Below are 17,069 nucleotides of genomic sequence, written 5' to 3'. Positions count from 1 at the left end.
TGTATCTATGCTTTACAAGTTTCAAGTTTTACATTTTTTTAAAATAAAAATCCTCACATATTGGATCATTCTCAATTTTACAAACAAACACTTATATATGGACAATTACAGTGAGGCACAAAGTTACAAATCAAATATATAAATAAATATAAATACGAAATACAGAGAGAGAGATATATATAGATAGAAATATAGTGGGCCCCTACAGATAATAGTTAAGAAACATTAAAAATACTTAGGTCACATTTTTGAAAAAATTAACAATTTTCAAGTTGAACCGTAAAACATAATCGATACATATTCAAATCAATAATCGACCTCTTATATAGCATTGGTAAAATTATGTTTTTCTTTTTCTCCTTTTGAAATTTTATTTGCACGATTTTTAAATATGCAAATTATACTAGGCTCAAATCAAATTAAATATAATTAAATAAAGCAGCCTATCAAAAGGATGATAATTATCACGGGTTTCATGATGGTAACTTTTAACTGGGCACTTTTTTGTTAGGGGGCGGGGCTGTTCTCGCACCCCGAAATTAGCAAAACCTAGTTTTCATTGCAATTTTCAACACCAAAAAGAAAGAAAAACGAATAAAATATGAGCATATTGAACTTGTTAAAGATAAAACAACCAAAATACGTTCTTGTGTGATTTATAATTCATGATCGCTTCGCTCGCTCGATTATGCCTACACTATTCTTCACTTTCCATAGATCATGGCATTGATAAAACCAATATGACACATTAACTTCAATCAATCAATTGATCTATTATTGCAGACATATAATACTTTTAGCATGATAACGAGGGGGGGGGGTAAAGGTAAAAACATGTGTATACCCCCAAACCTGAATTTGAGTCTCCGACAGAACCTCGACTCGACTCACCCCCCCCCCCCCAGCACTCCTTGATTTGTGATAGGTCCATGCTTTGAAAATGTGTCTCTGTCACTCCTCCCTCTTATATCTTATTCGTGGTACATGCTAATGGTGCTGGTTATGGCTGAGGGGGGGGGGTGATTTTGTAGTTGTTCGTGTACAAGCCGTAAGTCATATATAGGTGGCTCACTGCAAAAAAATAAATCATTGGTTTTTAAAACTACATGACAACATTCAGTGTCATGAGAGTGCCACTTTACACCAGTGTAAATTTCAAAGTGTTATTCCAACGCCAATCGGCTAATTGGGGTTATGATAACCTGTGATAACACTTGTTCGTATGTTGTTTGATACTATGAATTTTTATGTCATATTACACATGTTACAGCAAGTGAGGCAATATTCCTTGTGATTTTTTTTCTACTGTATATACGCATACTGCTATTCATGATCATACTATAAATTGTTTGTTCGTCTTCCCACGATACATCATTTATCATTTTGATCACTTTTAAAACTTCGTAAATGTTATTGAATATTCCAAGCAGGGAGATGCTCCAACTTCCAATTCTCAATTTAATTTGTAGTTTCCCTTAAAAAAAAACATGTCAATGCCGTGATGACTTTTTAGGAAGCCACATCATTTAATGAGACAGGTGTTCAAAGCATGGAGCTATGTTCAAAGGGTTGGCTTTCGGTTCTGGTCGGCTTCTCTTTCGGAATGTCATCGGTGCAATCCCGAAGATTTGTCGGCGATTCGAGACACAGGAACGTGAGCGCTCTACCCCCAAAATTATACACATGAAGATGAAAAAACATAAACCCGCGCGTGTTGGGGTAAATTCCCATTGGCTGGGCCCAGCAGGAGTTGCTCCAGAAAAACATTTGATATGGTAATGAGATAGTAAAGGACGCCTCTGATTGGCTGGAACGGCGGAGGGTTGGTTTAATGACTGCGGGCGTTTACGGATCGGTCAGCTTTGAAAACCAGTTCGAGTGGTGGATAGACAGAACCCGTTCTAGGTTTATGTTTGTTTTCGTGGACATTAAAACGAGTCGTTTGATCTCGCCGACAGCGAGCGACGGATCCTCAATATCGCGCATAATCGACAGTTGCATTTATCCATCGCGGCATTTATCATTGTATTTCGAAGTACGGCGCAGTGATTTTTTTTTGTCGTCTTTGCTGGAATCTTATGACTCCATATTTTGTTTCAGCTTTTACAGATAGGTTCTCGCCCTTGGAGGAGTAGTTATTATTTATACCCGCTAATGTTGTGACAGTCTCACACTGGAGACAATCCCCGCGTAACTTGAAGGAATTTGAATAGGCCGACCAAGGATGTTTCGGAGGTAGACGCTCAATCGCGTTTGCTCTCTCAAGTTTGTTACTGTTTATTTTCACATCGAAAGGTGATCGACATCAGATTTTTTTTTTACTCGCCTGGTTTTATTTGCCTCGTGTTATTTCGGAGATTTGCTCCTGATTTTAGCTCGCTAGCTGCGTGACTAGTCAAGGCGTCGAAGTTTAGTTATCAATCACTCATATTTATTTATCGTGAATTTGTAGGAACTTGCATGGGTAAAACATGAAAACATGTTTTTCTTACTTTGTATTGGATATTTATCAGTGTAGCTGTAATTTCTTCGTTGATGTAACGGACATCCTATATTTGACAAAAGGAATTGCCTTTGATTGAACTTCAATATATTATATAGGCCTACAGTAATAACCTAACATTGGACTATTAAAGTTGGGAGACAGACGATCTTGATTGATCTGATTTAATGATTTTTTTGGAACAATTTTCACAGCAGAGAACGGCTTCAAACTTCCAAGATGGGATTACTCGATCAGCCGATAATTTACAGGACACACATGTCGTTATTTCATATATTGTGTTGCTTTTTGCAACTTTCGTCAACCCTCGTTAGCAACACGTACAGAACCGACATGCTATCGAACCACGGACACCACACCACGGCGGAACTTCAGCTGCACCGCTGGGCCGTGGCGGCCATGGATTACCCACGGACATTGGATTGCACCGTAGTCCCATTCATACGGGAGCGTGAGTGCCTTCAGCTGACGCAGCGGCCCGAATCGGAAATGAACTTGTACGTCGCCCCGCCTCGCCCCGGTGGTTACCACGCCGTGTTGCCAGACGGCGGGCTCAGTGGCAGTGGAACACACGACGTGGTGCTCGCGGTAGACCCGTATCCAAGAGCAAGTTTTGGGCATCTCGTGATTATCTTCTTTCTTGATTTTGATTTGGATCTTGATGCTTGCCGAGAAAGACGAGGAAAGTACCTTGGTGAGTGCTAGATGTGTATATGATATTTATATATTTTTGTCAAAATCGTGATATACTCGATACTCCTACTCCCAGAAGGTTCTGTTTTTTGGGTCATGATCAAAATTAATGGTAGTCGAGAATGGTACCATGGAGCTCGCTCCATGGTATAACTGCAGGTACATACTATACATGTAGGTTTACCTTATTAACAGAGCCTATGGTAATGTTTGGAATTTGGGATTGTGAATTGCATTTTTGGCAAAATATAAAGGAACTTGACATCAAAGCTCAATGAGGTCATTAAACAGCGTTCTCGGCTCACCCATCACACCACCATGTCTCGATGATCTCGATCCCCTCCCGATTCTCTCACATTTAAACTTTTTTTTTGACAGTTTGGGTAATAATATAGCGGTAAAAAAGGTTATGGAGAAGGAACAAAATGGGGCTAGCTATGATAGGATAATTTAACCTTGAATAATAAGTTGGTTAACTTGGTTTTAAGAAAACCACACAAGTAGGCCTAACAGTAAAATATCACTGAAGGTTTGATGAAAATTCGTCAGAGAACTGCGGAGTTATACATTTTTTAAAGTCCCTCCATAAACTAGGCCTATAGTGTAATGTATTGTGTGAATTCCCCCAAATGGCATGGATAATCTGCTCGCATATTATGACGTCATAAATCTAAAACTTTATAAAATCCTAACTTTTTTATTCTTAGATGGATTTTTATCAATTTTTTTTTTTTACGTTTTATTAAAACCAATTTATTGTCAGAAACGTCCCTTTTAATTCAGACATGAAACTTAAAGTTCGAGAATGGAACAAAGTGACCCCCCCCCCCTTTCCGTGGTGAAAACGTGTCAATGTTGCTTTTGTAGAAACGAGGTAACCGCTAACCAGCCATGAAAAGAAACCAATAAACGCGATATTCCATTGTAGACCCCACCCCCCCCCCCCCACATAAACCAGGATACTAATGTAATGGGGTAGGCCTAAGTCATATATATATATATATGCAGAAATTGATAGATGACTCTTGCGAAAACGCACAAGGATATTGCTGCCCCCCCCCCCCTCCCCTTCGGCATGTTCGTAGTTCAGACTCTTCTCGCTGTTGGTAATTCATCTGGTTTGACTCTGCTGTTGAGAATGTTCGATGATTTCCACATATAATAATGTGCATTTGATTTCACGGTCCAACATTTACGTGATGGAAAATGAAGGTCAACGACCTCTGTTGTCGTCAAGGTAACGCCCATCTTCACTTCGTCCTATAAATCACTATGGATGCGCTGCCATTGGTAACCGACGAAGATATCAGATAAGTGCAACCGGGATCGGAAGAGTGGATAGCACTATCCCACTAGTTATTTATGATATGATAATGAAACATGCATGTGCTGGTTAATTGCAATTGTTTTCCATGGCAATCGGACATCTCGATACCAGACAATACGCTTTATTTTCATTTGGTCTAATTTCAATTCGTCCAATTACCAACTCGCCTACTATCAATTGGAACGTCTACCATCCAAATGGTCTAATTGCCATTTAGTCCAATCACCATTTCGTTTAATAACCAGTTTGTCCAATATAGCCTTTTAGTCCATATAACACTTGGAGTAATTGGTCTGATGTTAATTGGGCAAAATGAATGAAAATAAGATCGATATTAGCCCAACTGGTTATGACTATGAGACGAATGGTCATAGACGAACTGGTGATTAGACGAAGTGATGATTGGACCAAATGGTTATTGGACCAAATTGTTCTTAGACGAAATGTTGATGGACGGAATGGCATCAGATTAGAGACCATGTGATGATTGGACGAGTTGACAATAGACGAATTGGCAATCTACCGACAATACTCCTTCACATGCCCATATGCAGATATACTACACAGATAAAGAGTGAAAAAAGGGCCTTCGAATATACTTTTTTGCACCTCCTCTGATTATTTAAAGGAAATGTGATTCGACTGTTTTGTGAGTCCATACAAGTTCAAAAGAGAACAGTTCTATGGCCCGTGACGTAGCAAAGTCACATGCAGATAAATGATAACGGTGTGAAAAATTAAGCCCCTTCAAATGCCATCCTCCTTCAGATTCCGGACCACCGCCCACCCCCTTCCATTAGAAAGTAATGGGGCATTGGGGGTTACTAATGATTATGGACCCATTCCACAACCATGACATTGGTTCAGCTTTTTGATGGAAGTTTCAATATTCAATTTAAATATTTTTCAATATGATCCGCAACATCTCAATTTCTTTAAGAAAATAAGAGATTCTAAGATACGAATATAACCATGGTAACGCAGTAGAATATTGTAAATATCACAATGTTCTGTTGGCCGTCTCTCGTCTGAGACCAAGCCCATGCATCAGCAAAGTGCATGGACCTTATTTCCTTGGGCCATACTCGTGATAACAGTTCATAATATCCTGAACTTTGTCATGAGCAGCTGGCCTGCATTCACCTAACACATAACCCATGTAAAGTCGATAGTATACATTATTTTTAAACATTTAATTCTCCCAATGTGTGAAGTAAATTGGGGAAAACATGCAAAGGGTTGTTTTTTAAGCGTGTACACGAATACACAAAATAAAGAACCTGGAAGGAGAAACGGTATTGAGTTATTGACAAAAAAGTGGAAATTTATTCATCATTCGGCCTCACCTTACACCCTAATGACAAGTGCACAAGTTGTCCATGACAGTAGGCCTACTACTGGATATACATGTCGCTAAGGTAGCAGTATTGCTATCAATTCCGTCATTACCCACCGCGACCATGTACAGTATGCCCAATAATTCCTTTCTAGCACGACATACATCATGGTCGTAACAACATTCACGAAGAAGGTCGTTACGTCATCACATGTCTCATCTAACCATGGACTAGGTCCATGAACTAACCAACTCTATTTTCAAGCATCACTTCCCTTTCGACTGCTACCACAGTTTGACCACAGACGTATAAAGAAATGGTCCACAACTTCAGCTGACAGTTCGACAAAGACTGCATTTCCTTCAATCAAGTCCCTGACTTGACTATCTACATGTGTTTAATCAAACAAATATTTGACATCTATAATAAATTACACCTAATTTAAAATCATGAAAACAACAGCAAATGTATTGAAGCACAATGATATTACATGTATATTTTGGCTTTTAATTTTCGATTGATTTTGCTGTAAGCCCGACACTTGTCATTGATTCCCATTGATCATGTTACCCATCCGCCCACTTTTCTCGTCATCCAACATTTCTTTTCATTTTCTTATTCTCTGGACTAAAGGTTTATTGTTTAATGCTAACATATACCATTTAACCTTTTTATGAATATTCCAGTTATCAGTATTTACCGTGAATTTGAGGGGGGGGGGAGAATGCGAAATCACGACGTGCAATTGATCAAATTAACCATTTTGGGCTAACTTTAGAATTTTGACAATATCTTCTACCTGAATGTTTCAAGCAACTGGTGCACCTAGGTGGCCTTCATTGTACTCTCTTTATCCCCCCCCCCCCTTCTGTGGGAGTATGAGTGTGATTCAGATATCTTCAAATGATGGAACCCCTTTTTTATTCTCCCAAAAAATTTGCGACCACAAACTTCGATAAGGGGCAACGTTTTGTGACACAGAAAATAGGCGGAGAAAAAAAGAAATCGCTTTATGTGCCGTACAATTACCCATCTAAATCGGTTTTCTCTCTTGGGATTCGAATGGCAAAGCAAGATGAAGCATAGGAGCCGTCGTTTCACTCTGAACTTGTTGATATACGGTATTATTAGCAGTAGAAAAAAAAAATCTTAGAAGCGACGTCGTGCCGATATGCGATTGTGTTTACCAAGCGCTTCTATTTGAACTTTTTTTTCTGCAGGACTAGTTCTCTGGGTTGGATCTTGGCAAGAGTTCGGGTGTGGGTTTTGCCTGCGAGACTCCTTTTATAATATTAGGGTTTACCTCGGTCTTTAGTGGCTGCCTGAGTGTATATAGAATAGGACTCAGTTTGAGGACTTGGTCCCTGGAGGCGTACCCTGATAATTGGCCTAATTGCATGTCTGGATATCGGGTAAAAGCTAGGGTCAGCCCCGGGTCATATCGGCTCCCATTGGTGTAAAGTGACTTCCAAAAGGCTTTGCCGCAGATTCAAAGCCAAAGAGATCCCACTCCTTTCTCCCATTCAGCCTCCTAACTTCTCTATTTTCCATTTTATTTTGCAATATTACAATTTTATTCCCTTCCAACAAAGCGAGGAAAGAGGACTGAGGCATACGTTTGATTTTTAGCCGAGGTTGTCGGTGCGAGTTCTCTCGGGTTTTTTGTGGCTACTGGGTGTGATATAGGTATGGTGATACTTGTAATGTATCTAATTGCAGTTGCGGCGCTTTGTGGATATCAGATAGGCGAACCGAATATCACAGAGCGGGAACTTTATCTAAACAGAGGCGATTAGAAAGGATTTCAGAAACGGTTTTTGAGCCGGGAAGGCCAACCGGTATGGCACCTATTCCTTTTGGGGATATACCGTGTTCGTCCCTTGGGGTGGGTATGACTGAACTCTTTGGTGCGTGGTTTTAATTACAGCCTAGAGTAGCGAACATGCCGTATTGGTAGAATCAGCACCCGGGGTCTTTACTAAACTATTGTTACCACGAAATTTCATGACTTTCACTGAAATCTATCCCCTTCCACCAAAAGCCATAACAATGAAAAGCGGCATGTATGCCCCCGTCTCTTCACCCTCTTTCTTATCGTGTAATCGAAAGGGTAAATCGAAAAGCAATGTTAAATGATAACATATATGAGATCCTTTTCAAAATGAAATAAAGGAAATAGAAGCCATCCAGAAGATATTGATTGAGATGTATGGCTCGGCCTATTTGGCCATAGCACGACTACTCTAGATGGAAACTTTTGTTTCGAGTAACACCGTATTGAAATCTCCACAATAGACCCATATTTTCAGTATTGTGGTACTTAAAATTTTCACTTTAAAGGACAAGTCCACCCCAACAAAAAGTTGATTGAATAAAAAGAGAAAAATCCAACAAGCAAAACACTGAAAACTTCATCAGAATCAGATGTAAAATAAGAAAGTTATGACATTTTAAAGTTTTGCTTAATTTCACAAAACAGTTATATGTACATCCTGGTCGATATTCAAATGAGGAGACTGATGATGTCATCCACTCACTATTTCTATTGTATTCAATTACACGAAATATGAAATATACTAATTTTCTCCTCATTGTCAAGTGAAACAACGCGAATTCCTCCATGAACAGTTGGAACTAGCATTGCTAAATACTATATGATTCAGTCGAGTTGGTCCCTATTGTGAAATCCGTAAAAAATGAAATATTGTATAATTCAAACAATAAAAAACAAAAGAAATAGTGAGTGATGGACATCATTGACCGTCTCATTTGCATGTCACTGATTTGTGCATATCACTGTTTTGTGAAAAATAAGTGAAACTTTAAAATGTCATAACTTTCTTATTTTACATCCGATTTTGATGAAATGAAAAGTCGTGTGAATGAACGTGGTTTCAAAAGTTTGGTACGAAACGTCTACAGCCAAGTAGACCCGTTCGAACAAAACTACTGATCACAAGCTAAAGTAACTGTGTTTCGGGTTAAACTCGACTTTCCTAATGAAGTTACAAAAGTGAAAATTGTTCCAGAACAGTACTAGAATCTTCATTTTCATAGCTGAACAGACAATCTTGCCAAAATTTATCGCATCTCGATAATTCAGAAGTGCACATTGTAAACACTGGGCCTATGGGATGTGTTATACTCTAGATGCGAATTCCAGCCGTGCTGTTGACACCGCATGTCTGAAGTTCAACATGAGTCTTGAGTGGGCGTTGTAACACGTCCCAACAATCAAAATCGAATTAGACATACGAGATCATGATATTTGTGTAATTTCCAGGAAAAGTGCAAAATATTTTTGCTGCACAATCTGCGCACATGTCTGAACGAGCAATTGGAATGTCGACGCTGCTTATCCAGATGTTCTCATTTGTTAGTAAAATTGAATATTTCGTGCGTCTAAAAATACGGGATGGAGGGTGTTTGGGGTCCTACGAGTCTTGTGTTTCTCAAAGAAAGGGCACTAAAAACGTAGGACTACGAAGTGACTAAAGGATAGGACCTCCTGACGAGGCCAGGGAGCCCACCTCCCTCATTTCTACCCTAAACAGCTTCACCTAGCAATTCCTCCTCTTTGATCTATACAGTATATAGTCGGGGAGAGCTTCTTGAATAATACTCATCATGCTCATGGTATGCATGCATATAACCGAAATGATTTATGAAAGCTGGCACAATTGCAAGGGATTCTGCTGGGATTCTTTACATGGCGAATCTCCTGTTTGGAGAGTTATCTGAATTGATGCAGGGCAATGCAAACGCCCGATATCCATATATTTCACCAGACATGTTGAAGGAAGATCTCCTTATATCTAGGAGCTGGTAAATGGTATTTCCCTGCCGGCTAGGAGGTTGACCGGGGAGATTGATCGTGCATTCTCTTACCAGGGCAGTACTGACAATGGGTTGTTTTACCCATGGACAGACATGCCAAGAGTCCCGGCTTTGCATTTTGACTTCGGTCGCATGTGTGCATCAAATGGACTGAGGTGATGTCCTTTCTAAAGGCGTGAAATCCATGAATTTGATACTAACTGGTTGACGTAGATTGAACCTACAATCGCCTGGAAGGGGTTACTAGACTTCTGTTCTCCCATGTTGGTCAGCGCCAGCGGTTCTACCACTGGGTTTTCAACTCGCCTCGTTTGATTCTTCAAGACCACCCCCCCTCCTGCGGTTACATTGATGCAGATTGTGAAAGTTTAGTTAATTCTATTCTCGATGTAAATTGATTTGTGTGTCTGTCTTATTATGACAACTCGGTTTGTAAAACAAACGTCGGCACCTTGTAAAGGAAACAGTGATCCCTTGGGTACACGATTAAGAGCAATCAAAGGATTAGTACCAACACCTGTATCGAGATAACACACGAGGCTGTCTGCATACGTCATAGACGAAGACTGGCAGCGCAGTATAACCTACGACCATGACAACTGTGCATGGCGCACCACAGATGGACGTCGGCATTGGGCATGATGAATTAAGGGGGGGGGGCTGACTTTTTACCATGAACATTGTAATGAAGAATACAATCGAATATCACGGTGAAATTCATAGACGCCCTGTACTTTGCAAATCGCATGAGGGAACTTAATGAAATTGTGATGATTCCTTTTTACAAAAGGACAAAGGTAACTTTGCTTGCCAGTTTAAAGTGATTCCAGTCAATTTTAAAATCCACGCTTGGTTTAAAAGTTAAACTTATAGCCAACATGACAACAGTGTGGACAAACGTTTGTTTCATTGCAGTTGTTTGATATACATCATTTTTCATGACTTCTTGATATCAACTTATACATTTGTAAAGATATATCTCATGGTTTATGTATGTTTATTGTCCTTTCATGAGCTCTTTTTTGTGGGGCAATCATTCTGTTCTAAGGTATGTTTACGTTTAATATTGTGATGGTACAATATTATGTGTGCCATGATATATGAATGGATTTGAATATGAATATAAATATCCATTCGCTCGCTTGAACATATTAACAATCTGTGGAACACACACATCTAAAGCCATAACACAAATAGTAACAAATTAAAAGAGTGGGTAGTCAACACATCTCAAAGATAAAGGCGGCAAATCAAAGAGAGGTGACTAATTATATATGACCTTTGTCAATACATAAAACATTGTATTACAAGTAATTTACTCTTGGGGAAAAAGACCTTGTGAGGTTACAGTCTTGCTTTCTGTCTCGAGTCCTGTTAGTATGATCTGCAAGATGCATAATGATGCCCATTCTTCAATGAATTTGACCCAGGATTCGTGAACTTTCTTTTCCAGTCATGCCAATGAGCAATCCTCCTATGATTAGTAATATAAATTTAAGAAGAAATATTGACAAATGTAGGGTCCATGGTCAAATTATATACCCTGTTTTCCAGCATTTATTTATCGTATCACCAAGACTATCTTCCGTGGGTGTAGGTAGCTTATAGGTCTAAACATTCTTTCCTATTCCGTCGTGAAATGTATGCCTATACATCGTCAAAACGGAATTAAAATGAAAAGTTTTAGGCCTTTAGCCCATAGAGGAGAACCTGGTTCACCCAAGCCCCACCACAAGTACCATTACCCCACCCTGAACCCGTCGACCCAACCTTTGTAAGGGATTAGGAACCCTTGAGGATTCCCTGGAACCCACCACGAGTACAAATACCCCCACCCTGAACCCGTCGATCCAACCTTTGTAAGGGATTGGAACCCTTGAGGATTCACTGGATCCCACCACCCCCACCCTGAACCCGTCGATCTAACATTGAACCCTTGAGGATTCCCTGGAACCCACCACGAGTACAAATACCCCCACCCTGAACCCGTCGATCCAACCTTTGTAAGGGATTAGGAACCCTTGAGGATTCCCTGGATCCCACCACGATTACCAATACCCCCACCCTGAACCCGTCGATCCAACCTTTGCAAGAGACTTGGGATCCCTGACATCTTGGGTATACCTGAACACCTTTACTATGCGACCGTGGTGATCAGAGCACATTGACATGATTACGATGCGTTTACCGTCAACAAACGTAGGTTGATAGGGGCGGTGTGTCAAAGGCAAGGTGCGAATCCTTTCCTATTACCTGTCATTGCTGCGTACTATCATTGTAGTCTCGGTGTCAAGACCTTCTTGATTGCGGGGGCTTGGCAAGCTTTGTCTAACATGAAACCTATCATCTTAAGTGAGTGATGGCAGGTCTATATATATTCATGGAGGTAGAAATATTTCTACATTCATGGTATAAAAATAATGTATACCAGCATGACCAAGGAAAACTCACATTTCCCTGTTATATTAACAGAGGACAGAAGGTGCTACCCTTTACAGAAAAAAAAAAGGTTCGCCAATGACGGATGTGATTATGGCTATGCCAGTTCACGTGCAAGTATACCGTACCACTTGTATAATGCATTTCTTGTTTTATGTCGTTGGCGTGGTAATTGAATTGACAAGTACGGGTAAAGCGGGGGGGGGGGGGGGGTGGCTCTATCAGAACAAGAAAAGAGAGATGAAAGTATCGCAAGAAAAATAAATTGTGTAGGTCCAGTTTTCTTAGTCCCTGGAGTATTCCACTTGCAACTATCCCGATAATCGATGCATTTGTAGCTCAGTCGGTAGAGCGGGGAATTCGGATTCCGTGACCCGGGTTCGATTCCCACTCGGTGCGCTAGTGCCCTTTGGTAATGCTCATTACCAGGTCACTCGGAGAGAACCTTAAGCCATCGGTCCTCTGACAAGCGTTCATGCTTTCTTAGCTATCATGTAAAAAAAAATCCCCACCATTTACCATTTACCAATCGATTCTAAGGCTATCACCTATTCGAGAACCCTTGAACAAAATCAAGATATTAAAATAACATCCGTCTCGAGACACACTTCTCACTATGGAGCAGAGGGCACTTGAAATATTAACGGAACACTCCAAAAACTGTGGTCGCAGTATTTTCACAGCCGACACACAAAATATGAAATTTGAAATTGATGTGTGCCCAAAACGTATTTGATCAGCAAATAGTCGGGTAAATATACCCTTCGGCGTCAATATAGATTGGGAAAACTTGGTCCTTTTCTTTGGTTGAAAATAGGCTCTTGACACAAAACCCATTGAAATGGGTCTTCTTGACCTCATTGGGATTGGAAAATAAAACAACGGAAGGTACCGTTTTAGGTAAAGTTTACATAAACCAAAAAAGGGGAGAAGGAATGTGTCGCATGTGAAAAAAAGCAACCAACTCGATCGTGGTCAAGGAAAATAAGAAGAACGAAATAGATTAGTGTCTTGAGGTGTTTTATCAGTTAATAAGCACTGTATATATAGGTTCCGCTATTGTATGGGTATAAGTTCCCGTTGTGGCCAAGGGAATTATTCCTCAGACTTTGAAATAGGGGTTGGGGGTTCGAATCCCAGCCATAGCGTAACTGGTCTCGTCTTAGCAGTGTCCCGTTAGAAATCATACCCCTATTGCAAACGTGGGATGAGTTATAAGTCTAGATTCGGAATAATGATATGAAAAGAAAACGTATCTTTGAATCCCAAAATTAACGAATTGTATAGGTTGCGGAACAAAACTCGGTGACCTTTGTTCCAAGAATCCAAACTCGCGATGGAAGTCGTAGAACAAAAGCTATTATCGGCAAATAAAACGGGAAGGAAGGTGCATAGTTTCAACAAACCTGCAGCACAAGATCAATTCGGGGATCAAGTTCGAACGGATATCACCAAATTTATCACCGTTCGTCAATCGTGAAAGTAGCCCGATGTCCATTTTAAACAAGCCTTATATTGTAATAATCTGTAATGAAATCGAGAAAAACACACAAACATACCTCTAAAAACCCATCCTTGAAATTGAACACATGATACAGAGGAAATGTATGACTGCATCACGTCTAATGGCAGGACCTTGCAATTATGAAATCTATGAACAACGTTCTTGTTCAAGAGTCGTTAGCAACGCATTTATAGAAAGTGATTGAAATTGGATATTGTGCTCATCATTTGACATCCGATACGATAGATATCATTCCAGGAGTCATCACAATGTCAATCGCTTCTTTGGGCAACCCAGTTTAGAGTTGCGCAGGGTCGTCAGTCTCACTCGTTCCTACATGTCCTAGACCCATCTTTATCCAGTAACGTGATTGGAATTGATTCATTTTATTTTACCTACCGTCTCCCCACCGTGAACTTAAACTTTAAGCATGTTAAGGGCAATTTGAAATATCAGCAGACATTATCGGTTATGCCCTGGCCACCAGATGTAAATTCTTTGTGAATATTTAGTACTTGGACCCGCACACCAGAAGCCACGTTTGGACTCTCCTATACTTGCTACTGTAAACCGCCCACCCAACCTACACCCTTCCATGCCAAGGAGGGGGTTGGAGGCACTGAAATCACCCCGAACATAATCATGTTAATATCCCATACAGGGCCCCGTTCCATAAAAGTCATCATTATGGTAACTTTGCCATCCACTGGTAACTTGCATGGAATCCTTAATTCTGATTGGTTGTTGATCATCGTTACCATCGGATGGCAAAGTTACCATAATAGTAACTTTTATGCAACGGGGCCGAAGAAGTCATTTAGAGGAGAATGTATAGCTATACAATATATTCATTTCCTGTTGAAAAAAAAAATATTGTGAATGAGAAATACCCAGGAAAATGAGAAATAACACTGAACCATTTCAAGAGTTTTTATTCTGGGATATATTTAATTTGTAAACGTTGTCAGTTGTAGACTGAATGGTGTATATTTTTGTTTATTTAGTTGTCTATCATTTGTTAGTTAATGATAAGTATGAATAATACTAACATCAATGTCATGAGAACGCGATAAATTTCTCACACGGATGCCCAATCGATTAGTCATAATTCATGTTTAAAAAAAATAAAATAGAGGAATACCATAGTCCGCGGCCAAATTGAGGTTTAAATCGAAAAAAATTTGGCTTTCCCAACATTCTCAATGTTTCTCCTAGTATATAATGCATTGTAATGTGGGTGTTTATAAACGAGATGACGTATCCGGGAAACCATGTGTATTGCGCAAGTGAAGAATTGGATAAAACAAAAGTATTTGGGAATGACCTTCGTAAATAACTCATTAATTAAAATCGTCACGTTTGACGGTATAGGAAAGGTTAATGCACTTTGTGATGCCGACCACTTTGCATGGTCGTCTGTAGGCCGAATTCACAGACTTGGAAAGAAGAAAAAAAAATCCACCAAAACAGATGAAGTCATGAGATCGTGATCGATAAATGGTAATAACGGTTAGGATGACCAATGTGAACATTGCACAATTATCATTGAAAGAACCACATTCTATGTACGCACTTATTGTAAAGGAACTTTGACCATGATGACCGAGGCATAGTGCTTAAAAAAATGATAAAATGGTACAAAAGTACTTTGGTTTTATTAGTTACCATTGCGGATATGTGTGAAGCTTGAAGGTGGCTCTCAAAATGACTTTGTGATTTAAGTGTGTGATATTACATTATATGAATATTACTCTTCTCATGCGTTTCCCTTTTTACGGGAATACAAGCGTCCTCTAAAATTGTCCTCGCAAGTCATCTACAGTTTCTTTCCTTTCCTTTTTTTTTGTTAGTGTCATTTATAGAAGTTTGTCTAACTTTGGTTGTTCAATTTTTTTTCTTCTAAATGACAGCTTTTAAAGGTAGTCATAAATAGACAATGGGATTCGTATCACCTTTGCAAAAGTTAACGATGACTATTCAATTCGATTCACGTGAACATTGGTTCGTTAGCAAAAACCCTACTTGTTTGAAAAAAAAAGGATTTGCACATAGTTTTAACAAATCTCAAATTATATTTCAATAATTATGCAAAGTACCAAATGCAATTTAGGAATTATATTCACATCAAAATTGCACATTAAATCATCGATGAAAGTAATATAGAAATGAAAATGTATTGATTAATACCATGATAAACTCTCTCAAGAGCATATTTTTACGGTTGGTTATGTTCACAGACTTGGTTTTAAATTACATTATACGATTGACAGATATAAAACATTACAGAAAATGTATTGAACACACATTCAACATTTGAAAAGTTCCTGTTTCTTGATCTGTTTGCCTCGCATTTGAATTATTTGTATTTGTTTGTTGTTTTTGAGGTCCAAACACACGACCTCCCGAAATGAGGCTATGCAAATACAAATCACATTTTACCGTATATCAGTTATGACTACAATTTGAAGACAGATTTAATACCAATTCGCGTGCTTTTTGTTCTTCATTGGAAAAATACCTCGTTGAATTATTCACCAAAACTAGTTTGAAACATGATTTATGTTATTTACGATTCGAGAAAGAATCGTAAATTCACCAGATTCTCTGGAAAACATGTTGATCAATACCAAACGAATTGTTTACCATGTTCTTTGATTTGGAACATTTCTTGATGGCAAGGCATTTTACACCCATGATGCACCCGATTTCATACGAACAAACCACCAACCCTCATCCATTAGCAAAATAACGTCTTGGTTTATTCTTCCCTCGCATACTTTTCCCGTGACCCGTATTCGTATCCCATACCACGCTACGTAATATATATTTCATCCCGTCCTCTTCATTTTTTTGTAATTTGTACAACAAAGTTTTTTTGTCTGGGATGAAATTGTAATTGACTCGACTTGACTTTTCGGTCGATATACCTGTCATTTATTCGGGTCGGCGAAACAAGAATTCGCTGCTCCCACTGCCATAAATCATCCTCCACGTTGACTCATCTGCGTCATAGTAACATGTTTCAATAATACGGGAGGCAGAAAATCAATGAAGAATTTTGAATTTATGTAGTTTATTTAATAAAATGAACACCCCCTGTGTGATGTATCATGCAGGAAACAGATTTTGCAAATGTGGCATCTTTACGCATGAATGTAATATCGCATTTATGTTGCCATGGTAACGTATATGTACTCGACTTTTTTTCTCTCATTCATCATTGATGTAACTTACTTTCCTTGTATTCTCATTGTCTGTCACTGGTCCTCATTCTTGGCGGTGCTGTGGTAGATTTACCCACACAGACAGTAGTGAAATGAGCAATAGATTTTGAGGGGACACCACAACGCAGGCAACATTGCGGATTAGACAAAAATTATAGTAAGACGTGACCGAACAAAAAGTCGCGACCTTTTTAACGACGAATAT

General features: G+C 39.2%; 1 protein-coding gene across 1 annotated transcript in view; it reads left to right on the top strand.

The window, feature by feature from the left end:
- The first annotated feature begins 2,836 nt into the window (after window positions 1-2,836).
- The window catches only part of LOC129273944 (uncharacterized), a 31,450-nt gene continuing 17,217 nt past the window's right edge, over window positions 2,837-17,069 (top strand). The window contains exon 1 of the mRNA XM_054910813.2: window positions 2,837-3,197. Coding sequence (XP_054766788.2) covers window positions 2,837-3,197 — 361 coding nt within the window. The remainder of the gene's footprint in view (window positions 3,198-17,069) is intronic.

The sequence above is a fragment of the Lytechinus pictus genome, chromosome 13 (genome assembly GCF_037042905.1).
Source record: "Lytechinus pictus isolate F3 Inbred chromosome 13, Lp3.0, whole genome shotgun sequence".
Classification (NCBI taxonomy): domain Eukaryota; kingdom Metazoa; phylum Echinodermata; class Echinoidea; order Temnopleuroida; family Toxopneustidae; genus Lytechinus; species Lytechinus pictus.
Note: the sequence above shows the minus strand (reverse complement) of the source record. Positions and strands in the feature narration are given on the sequence as shown.